This window comes from Triticum aestivum, chromosome 1A (assembly GCF_018294505.1).
Source record: "Triticum aestivum cultivar Chinese Spring chromosome 1A, IWGSC CS RefSeq v2.1, whole genome shotgun sequence".
In the NCBI taxonomy this organism is placed as follows: Eukaryota; Viridiplantae; Streptophyta; class Magnoliopsida; order Poales; family Poaceae; genus Triticum; species Triticum aestivum.
The window spans coordinates 547,974,595-547,985,094 of record NC_057794.1 but is presented as its reverse complement, the minus strand read 5'-3'; the positions used below and the strand labels follow the sequence as shown (position 1 = coordinate 547,985,094).

Here is a 10,500-nt window from a genome sequence, read left to right as displayed (position 1 = left end):
GCTCCATGCTTCCTCTCAACCAAGAAGGTGTTGATCTCCCAAGTGCAAGGCTTTGTAGGAAGCAACAATTTTCCTTAAGTGAGATCAAGGTTTATTCGAACCAACAGGAGTTTAGTAACACACACAATGGTCAACACATACACACACACACATACAAAACTACCTTGTCCCCCATCAGAACTATCGAGGTTGTCAATCTCACTAGTCTACTACTCCGTTTGTCTCATAATATAAGAGCGTTTTTTACACTAGACACTAGTGTAGTGTGAAAAATGCTATTATAACTAGTATAATGCCCGTGCGTTGCCACGGGCTAACAAAATATGTGTACAAAGGAAAATGTCATATGACATGAGAGTCATAGACTAATCACATGGGATGATATCTCATGGTCCTGAAGTGGTAGAATAACACATCTCCTCATCATTGTCCTCGCCCCCCCCCCCTCTTCTCGGCGACCACGTGGCACTCTATTTCCTTCCACGGTCCTTTCTCCTCCGTGTTTTCTTGCTCAGACTCCACCTTGCACGATAGTACTATGTGTCTTGTCAAAATCCAGTTGGCCATCTCTCATAAATATAATAAAAAGAGCTACCAGATATCTAGCGAGACATGAAACTTTACGGCGATATCTCATACCGTGCATTCAGTTTTCAAGATAAACTCTTTCTAACTTCTATAAAGATTGTCACACGGGTACATTCCACAAACTAAAACGCGATGGTACTTCAATAATACAATATTCAAAATGCAGCTCTAGTCATCAACCCGTGCGGCTGCACGGGCTTTCTCTGAAAATACATTTGTACTGAAACATATTCTCTAGGTAGTAGCTTAAGAAATTAGAAATATATGTTGTGCAAAAATGTTAGAAATACTGGATATCATCTCAATAGGACACATTTTCTTTCATGAATTGGATTATCAATAAGAGAGCAAATTGACATCCATATTATGCCAGCTTGCTGGTCTATTTCTATAAACAATAACGGGAACAACAATGAAGCATATTTGAAAATCAAATATGTGATTCCTCGAATACTATGAACCATGACATCGATCCAGCCCCGCATGGATTTGGCTTCATCCTCGACGTCTTGATGGCGGATCTGAAGCTGTGTTCGGACCGTCCAGATCTGGTATAGGGGGTCTTGCTTGTGTGTGCACGGCCATGGCTAGGGGCTCTGTGCAGGAGGTGGGTTGAAGATAGAGTTGCAACGCCGCGACAGCTGGGCTGGCCGGTTGTGTGCTCGTGGCATGCTACTGGTGCTAGCAGGCGAGGAGTGGCTCATGTATCCGAGGCGGTGGCCTCGTCCATGGTGGGCAGGCATTGCCTTGTGGCGGGTGGCGGGCGCGGATGTTGGATGTCCTTCCCGGTTGCGCGGGCGGCATGGATTGGGTTCGTGCTTTGGTGACGACCCTTCTCCGCTATCGCTCATGTATCTATGTCAGCTTAATGTGGTTTTTCGTGGGTGATGGTGTTGTAAATCTTGCGGAGAACTTGGCATGGGTGGTTCACCGTGCTTGGTTTCTCCCCCTTTGTGATCGTGTCGTCTCCTCTGCAATAAGTAATGTAACAAAGCGATGTGCAGTTTAGTGAACGGATTAAGTAGCTAACCGAGTGATAAAATGTGCCAAATTGTGGCATAAGTAAATGGTGCATAAGAAGGCGTGTTGTGCAGAATTATAGATACACCATTAACTGAAAAGACATACAATGAGATTACACCTACTTAGTAATTCAGCAAGAAGGCGTGTTTGTGTAATACAACAAAAAGGTGTGTTGATGTATTATAGTGTTAACGCCTACTTAGTTCATGAACTTAGCCACTATATTATAAATTGGATATTTCATTAGTGGCATAACACAATGGAAAGTACGTCTCATCGTAATAAGATGTAAAATGAACACCAAAGAATCTAAGCTTCTGACATATTGAGCGATAAAAGTCATGCTATGAGTACAAATTGTACTTTCAAATTAGGTGTGCAGATTGCATATTGTATGATCTAGCAATCACCTTTGCTATACAAAAATGTTATCTACGTTGGAATCAACATGTAAAGAAAAGACGAAAAAGAGAAATAAAGTGGAAAAAGAAGAGCACGACAAGGGACCTTAGACATAATATTTTTGTGCGTGCGTGTTCTGTGTGATTTGATGTGATTGATCGATGGGCGAAATTCCAACAATCTATGGGTACTAAGGTACAGGGTAATTATTTAACACTAAGATTGCAAGAAAAAGGACAATACCTTGTCCATATTTCTCTCTAATCTATGAAACCATCAGAATGTCACGGATTATAGACCACGTAATGTTCTGAAGTAGCATCATCAGATCTCTTATCCAAGCGACACAGATCAAGAGCATTTATCTTCAGTAGTATGGGGCTGGCGTTTTGGCTCCCGGGTGAACAGTAACGCGAAAAACAATATTAAATGTTTTAAAAAAATTCTGAATTTTTTTGTATATGATTGTATTAGTGTCACAAACATACATGACAATTTTCATGCGACGGCGGTGTTTCGTCGGCAAAACAAACAAATTTGGGATGACATTTTTGGGTAACTTTTGGTGTTCGATTTGTTTTTTTTTGTACAAGCCAAAATATTTTATCTTTGTGCCTCAAAATTTGCAGGTAGCATTTGGATGTGACTAAGTACACCAAAAAATTTTGTATTATTTTTTTTTTCATTTAAAAAAATGGCCCCGAGAGCCAGCCAAAAATCTACAACCAGTACATATCTCCTTTGTTGAAGACATCTCACCATGCAAACCTGAAGTATATTCTATTAAAACTGAACAGAAATAAATACTACGACTATCCGAAAATAGTAATATTACAGATGAAGAAGAATAACTCATATAATATAAAATGATTTGCTAGCTACTATGAGAATGATGAGTTGTTTGCAGCACTGCATCTTCTCCTGAACATTTCTATCTCTTTAATTCAGTAATGTATGTAAGTCAAGAGTGTAAGACATAAACCCTACAGAGTTCTGGTTGACAAGAATCACACAATATACCTTCAGAGTTCTGATTGATAAGCATCGTCAGGTGCCCAACCTTCGGTCAAGATGACAATATGGCATTTTCTCTCAACTATAGTCCTTCCTATTCTTGTTCCTCCTAGCCTACTCGTGCACCACATCACCCAGTCATGTGGTTGACCCTACCTGTCCACCTGTAAAGTGGGTTGTGGTCAAAACCTGCCAGACACCGTCGTCACACACGCTGGTCCGGTGTTCCCATGCCGACAATGCCCTAACATGACAATTTTTTGCATGATCTTCAGGTAGCTTCACCGGCCAGGATATCGTGGCTACGTTCCTGGCAACAAAGGAGGCTAAGATTGAAGAGGATTTCACTGATGTGGTTATAAGAAACAAAAACGAAAGAAACAATGGTCCTGCAAATGAACAAAAGCACGAACATCTCACTCCTCTCTTTGGCAGTGAATAAAGCTGGGGAGGGGGTCAATTCTCGGAGAATTGCCCAAAAGAACTGGCCCTAAGCTCCTCTCTTCCTCTATGTGAGCAGATACTGTAAGTTAGAAACTTTGGAGATATTCACTCAACTAAAGAAGCTATAAAATAAGATAATCATGAACATATTGAGGTGATACATAGTTTGTGCAACGCACACACAATAAATAATCATGAAATCAACACAGTCTAGAAAAAATGACTGAATGATTATGCCAATAAGACAACAACAAATGCAGAAGAATTCTAACCAACAAATAATTAAGAAAACTGACCACTAGTTAATAAAGATAAGGCCAGGAGATGAACATTGATAAAAGATTAATAGTTACTTCTGGAAATATAGAAATAGCATCGTAATCGGTGTGTTGAAGAAATATAAACAAAATGCATGTTTACGTGTCAGTGGCTATCCAATCAACTATCTTATGTGTGCGTCTGTTGCTAGTCAATCCACTTTTTCAATCTACCATGCTACCCAGGTTAGAGAGCAACTCTAGCAGACCCCGCATCCCGCCGGCCCACAAAACGTGTTTGCAGTTCGCGGAAAAACGTCTTTGCGGGCCGGCGCAGACGGCCCCAGTTGCAGACCTCGCAAATCGGACCCGTAAAAAAGGATATTCGCGGAAATCGGCTTTGCGGTGTCTGGTCTGGCGCAGCTCCTCCCTGAAGGAAATATGCCCAAGAGGCAATAATAAAGTTGTTATTTATATTTCCTTATATCATGATAAATATTTATTATTCATGCTAGAATTTTATTAACCAAAAACTTAATACATGTGTAAATACATAGACAAACAGAGTGTCACTAGTATGCCTTTACTTGACTAGCTCATTAATTAAAGATGGTTAAGTTTCCTAACCATAGACATGAGTTGTCATTTGATGAACGGGATCATATCATTAGAGAATGATGTGATTGACTTGACCCATCCGTTAGCTTAGCACTTGATCGTTTAGTTTATTGCTATTGCTTTCTCCATAACTTATACATGTTCCTATGACTATGAGATTATGCAACTCCCGAATACCAGAGGAACACTTAATGTGCTATCAAACGTCTCAACATAATTGGGTGACTATAAAGATGCTCTACAGGTGTCTCCTATGGTGTTTGTTGAGTTGGCATAGATCAAGATTAGGATTTGTCACTTCGTGTATCGAAGAGGTATCTCTGGGCCCTCTCGGTAATGTACATCACTATAAGCCTTGCAAGCAATGTGACTAATGAGTTAGTTGCGGAATGATGCATTACGGAACGAGTAAAAAGACTTTCCGGTAACGAGATTGAACTAGGTATTGAGATACCGACGATCGAATCTCAGGCAAGTAAGATACCGATGACAAAGGGAACAACGTATGTTGTTATGCGGTTTGACCGATAAAGATCTTCGTAGAATATGTAGGAACCAATATGAGCATACAGGTTCCGCTATTGGTTATTGACCGGAGATGAGTCTCGGTCATGTCTTCATAGTTCTCGAACCCGTAGGGTCCGCACGCTTAACGTTCGATGACGATCGGTATTATGAGTTTATGTGTTTTGATGTAGCGAAGGTAGTTCGGAGTCCCGGATGTGATCACGGACATAACGAGGAGTCTCGAAATTGCCGAGACATAAAGATTGATATATTGGAAGGCTATGTTTGTACATCGGAATGGTTCCGGATGAGTTTGGGCATTTACCGGAGTACCGGGGGGTTACCGGAACCCTCGGGGAGTCAATGGGCCTTATTGGACCTTAGTGGGAGAGAGGAGGATGCAGCCAGGTGGAGGGCGCCCCCCCCCCCCCCCCAAGCCCAATCCGAATTGGGTGGGGGGCCGCCCCCCTTTCCTTCCCTCTCTCTCCCTCTTCCTTCTTCTCCTACTCCTACTAGGAAGGGGGGAAACCTACTCCTACTGGGAGTAGGACTCCCCCCCCCCTTTGGGTGCGCCCTATGAGGGCCGGCCCTCCCCTCCTCCACTCCTTTATATACGGGGGAGGGGGCATCCCATAGACACGGAAGTTGATTGTTTAGCCGTGTGCGGTGCCCCCCTCCACAGAATTCCACCTCGTTCATATCGTTGTACTGCTTAGGCGAAGCCCTGCGTTGGTAACTTCATCATCACCGTCATCGCGCCGTCGTGCTAACGAAACTCTCCCTCGGCCTCAACTGGATCAACAATACGAGGGACGTCACCGAGCTGAACATGTGCAGATCGCGGAGGTGCCGTATGTTCGCAGGTTGGATCGCAAAGACGTTCGACTACATCAACCGCATTTCATAACGCTTCCGCTTTCAGTCTACGAGGGTACGTAGACATACTCTCCCCCTCTCGTTGCTATGCATCTCCTAGATAGATCTTGCGTGATCATAGGAATTTTTTTGAAATACTGCGTTCCCCAATACTCCCGGTCCGAAAAACCTAAATTTGCATCTTAATTTGATCCAACATAATGCATTTCTCTGCTTTTTCAATAACATTGGATACATAAGATATCACCAAATCTTTGCTAGAATAGCAGGACCAAAGAAAACAAGAACCACAAGTATGCATTTTAGAAGATTTCCAACTTCCATAACTGCTCCCACTAGTTGGATTAATATCTTCTCCATGCATTCATTGTTTATCTGCGGATTCTTGGTTTTGCATTCTTCTTTCTTCATCTTTGGTTCGAAAGAAGTAGACATTGCTTCCCCTCTAGTTGCACATGTAGCCGCATCATTGCCTTCGATTCTTCTAAGGAGTGCGTCAACGTCTATTAAGTTTCTTCCTATCAATGTATTCGCCTTCCCAAAACCAAAATGAGCATCCATCCTCCTACACACATGAATGAGCGTTCGAAATGAGTTACCGCAATTGAACCAAAGAATGAGCTATCAAAAATGAGCTACCGCAAGTGCACGTACCCCGTCATTTTCGCATTTGAAGAACACCCATCCGGGGTGCTTCGGCGTGCCCGAAGTTAGCCGCAACACTGTCCGCGTGCAGTCGTCGCACTGTATGAGCGACATCGGCGAGCCACAGAGCCGTTGCGCGAGCGCCGAGCCCGGTGGACGGCCGGACGAATCCATGCCCGCAAATCGTCGGTGGCATTGGGAGGACGAACCTGTACCTGCATGCGGTGATGCGCCCTTGTCAGGGCTACGAGAGATGCTTCCCGACCACTCCATCGCTTGGCGCAGCCACCAGCGGCCGGAAAAGCCAAATCCGGCGGCCCGCAATGAAGGTCCGCAGATCCGCAAATCCGGCGGTCCGCCGGCGCAGGGGGGAGAGAGGGGAGCCTCGTGCGTGTGGCCGCCTTTCCGCGAGCTCCTGCCGGCTGCTTTCGTCGGAATCTTGGGCGACGGCCTGGCGGCGGCGCGAGGGGGGATGGGAGGCGGTTGGTGGGGGAAAGTGTGGGCTGAAATGTCCCCCCACCAACCACTTCTCGCTTATATGCAGGGCACCGCAGCGGCGAGGGGGAAACCCACGAATACGCGGGTTGGGCCTGAGATTTTGCCACGCCCCTCAAAATTGTTTGCGGGCCGGGGCGGGATGCGGGGTCTAATCGGGCAGGTTTTTCCGCCTCGACCTGCATTTTGACAGTTATTTTACGGGTCGGGGTGGGATGCGGAGTCTACTAGATTTGCTCTGATAGCTCCCGAGGCAAGCCAGCTTTGCTGCGTGTGCATTTTGCCGCCAGCCATAGACATCTGCCAGCTGAAATACCGATTTCAGAAATATACTGGTTTCAGATCTCTTCATAACTTATAGGCATTTCAGGTATCATGAACATGTTTTAGAATGTCATGTGTAGAAAGTAAATACTAATAAAAAAGAGGATTAATTATCTATCGATAGTCCTTTTTACTGTTATATGACTAAGGATTTTTTTTTTCAATCCACACGGGAAAATATATTGCTCCAGCGATTCTCAAAGTATATTGTCTACCATGGTTTTAATCAACCTGTTGTCAAACCGATTGCATATATTGTTTGCCATGGTTTTATTCTCCACTTGATCAAAAAAATCATTCATTCTCCATTAAAATCGAAATATGAACCTAATCAATCTCGCAAGACAACTCAGTACGCTGAATAAATCAAGATTAACACAAGCACAAATACAAAGCCGAACAGTCTACCAAAAATTAATGACAACGATGGGAGAGGACTGAGATTGACGCACCTGTGGTGTCATCGATGGAACAAAGAGAGTCCTGAAGTCTGGGATGTTGGCCTTCCACGCATCCTCATACGTCTGCTACGCGCCTACGCCTCATGCTGACGCCACTGCCTTGCCTTGGATCGGCCGACGAGCGTGGTGGTGCCGAGCATGACCCGCCAAAGCATGATGTTGATGACGAAGCCGTCGCGCCGATGAGCACCATGTAGTTGCGCCGCGAACTGCAGCCAAGTCTTCCCGGTACTGCGCCACAACGCCGTGCTGAAGAAACGAGGGGAGGAGGTGGGAGGGTAAGGGAGGAGGGGGGAGCGAAGGGCACCACCGGCGGCAGGGGGCGCAGAAACACATGTAGGTGCAGACGGCAGCGTCCAGCCATGCGAGGCGTGGGGCGGCGGGCGGAGGGCCGCGGGGAAGATTTTCGTTCCTGAGATGCAAGGTGGGGGATCGTCCGCATCCACTTTTTCCTTTTTAACGAGGGATGAAGATACGCGGGGGCGATCAATAATAATAAAATAAAGGCGAAAGAAAGGAAACCAAATATTTGATCGATCGATCGCTCGGTAACAATACGAAGCGAAACGACAATGTACGATTCTAGGAAAGGTAACAATCGATGCGTTAATTCGCAAAAAAAAACGATCGATGCATTAGAAAAGTTAGGATTTTGAATTGATTTTCATGAAAATAAGGTTTTATTGTTTGATAATGTGATATCTACCTGCCTGTTTGTGATGTGTCTGGTTGAGAAAGTTTGCGAATGATAAGAATATTATTTGAAGGATGAAAAAATCAACATGAGGATATGAAGATGGAAGGTGAGACAAAAAAATCAGACGAAAACAACCGTGAAGACTATTCTACCAACTCAGATATTAGGAGTAGAGATATAGAACGGAGGGAGTAGTTACAAGGATTAAAAGAATAAGTATATGGTAGATTTGATTGTAACAGAAAAGTAAAAATAATGAATTGGAATAAGGGTTTGATCAAGGTTGAAATAATATAGGCGACAAGGCATCCCCCTATCGTGCCTGGAATGTCTGCGCAAAGACATCTAGCGGCTCAGAAACTTCTAGACTTTGTATATTTAGCAAACCAGAAGAACTAAACATGTAAAGAAAAATAAAAGGAAAGATCTATTAGCTATGATCTAGGCCGTACAATTGAGAATGGACGACCAACACGAGGGTATGTTGGGCCGACCTCCCCTATATAAATGGCATGCCAGCAGTCGCCTCCACCCACACAATATTTGGTCCAATTAGTGCCAACCAATGGACACCAATATGCTTGCGGGGCCAGGCGTCGCCCACTTAGACATGTAGCATTGCCCGGACTACAGCGGTGTCGATCAACTACAACTTAGATTCCGCCCACTCAACCATGGGAAAGAAGCGGTGCACGACGCACATCCCGATGGTGCATGTCGACCTCACGCTCAGACTTGGGCCTGTGCAGGGCCTAGGTGGAGCTGAGGGGTCCAATGTCGCCATCTCTCGCATGGCGGGTTGCCTTGGGATTGCACCGGCCATCCAAGACCGTGCCAAGGAGGTGTTCAGGAAGATGGAGAAGGATAGGGCATGGCCGCCGGTTCTCAGCAAGACCAACCACCGAAATAATGATCTGCTATACGCAGCGTGCCTCGCCATTGCATGCCGTAGTGAGGGCTCACCGCGGTCGATCAATGAGCTAGCTTCGGCAACAGCTGAAGGCTCGGCGGCAAGAAGGGAAATCGCAAAGCTAACCGCGCGCATCAGGAAGCACCTCGGGGAGGAGGGCGTCGGGCTGACGGGCGTCGGTGTGGTGCGTGCATCGAACTATTTGTGCCACTTTGGTAAGCAACTTGGTATGAGTGGTCGGGAAGTCGCATCGGCTAAGGAGGCGGCGAGACGGCTGGAGGAGGACGACCTTGGCATGCGAAACACCGGCGAGTCCATAGCGGCGGGCATCGTGTGCATGGTCCTAGAGCATGGCGATGACAATAGGCCCGTCGTCAGTGATGTGGCAAAGGTCACCGGCGTGTCAATGCATACCATCCAGGTGGTGTGCAAGAAGTTGCGCCCGCATGCCGAGATGCTATTTGAATGAAGGATGGTGTGCCATGGTTTCTTTCTCTGTCCCTATTCTCATGGAGATCTGTATTGTACCTTGTTTGTCCGAAAATACAAGTCTTAGGGACTTGTATGCGTTTGTTGTAAGATTTTATGTCTTTCCTTCATTTTGTCTGTGATAATACTTGTTTGGTTAGTTAATCGGAGCTCGATAGAGATGATTTCTAAATTATCAATTAACTCATCGATGTGAATCTTTTTTTGTTTCGTGCTATATCTGGGCATTTATTACTTCCCTTGATGCATATCATAGGTCCAATGTATTAGGAAACAAATATTGTTTCCCGCAAAAAAGGAAACAAATGTTGTGAGATCGCGACAAGGAGAAATCGCCAGCTTCGTTTCATCAATATTGCCAGCTTCATCTTGCCAAAAAAGAATTATCAGTTTTAGAAGGTAGAGAAAAAAGAGATGGGCCTACTGATGAGTGATATTTTTACACTAATTTCACGTTTGTTTAAACCAAGATATTTCATTTAAAAAGAAATATCCGCTCTGATATTGGTATTAATGACTAATGAATGCAAAGGATTCCACAAATCCTTCTCTTTGATATGTTTCCATAAGAAATGGACTAAAAAGAGAAGAAATCATGTGTGTAAATGGAATGGAAGGAGAATGAAGGAAGAAGGAATCAACAGGAGCTGTTTCTACGAAGATAGAGCAAAAGACAACGTTCCATACAGTGTCAAAAAAAGTCTTATATCTTTATATAGGGGGAGTATTTTGTTTTTTCAAAAACGTCTT

General features: G+C 44.6%; 1 protein-coding gene across 1 annotated transcript; it reads left to right on the top strand.

Annotated features, from left to right (window-relative positions):
- The first annotated feature begins 9,025 nt into the window (after nucleotides 1–9,025).
- LOC123046299 (transcription initiation factor IIB-2-like) lies at nucleotides 9,026–9,730 on the top strand. The gene is made up of 2 exons (XM_044469644.1): nucleotides 9,026–9,107; nucleotides 9,279–9,730. The coding sequence occupies exons 1-2, from the start codon at nucleotides 9,026–9,028 to the stop codon at nucleotides 9,728–9,730; spliced, it is 534 nt and encodes a 177-aa protein (XP_044325579.1).
- Nucleotides 9,731–10,500: the final 770 nt, after the last annotated feature.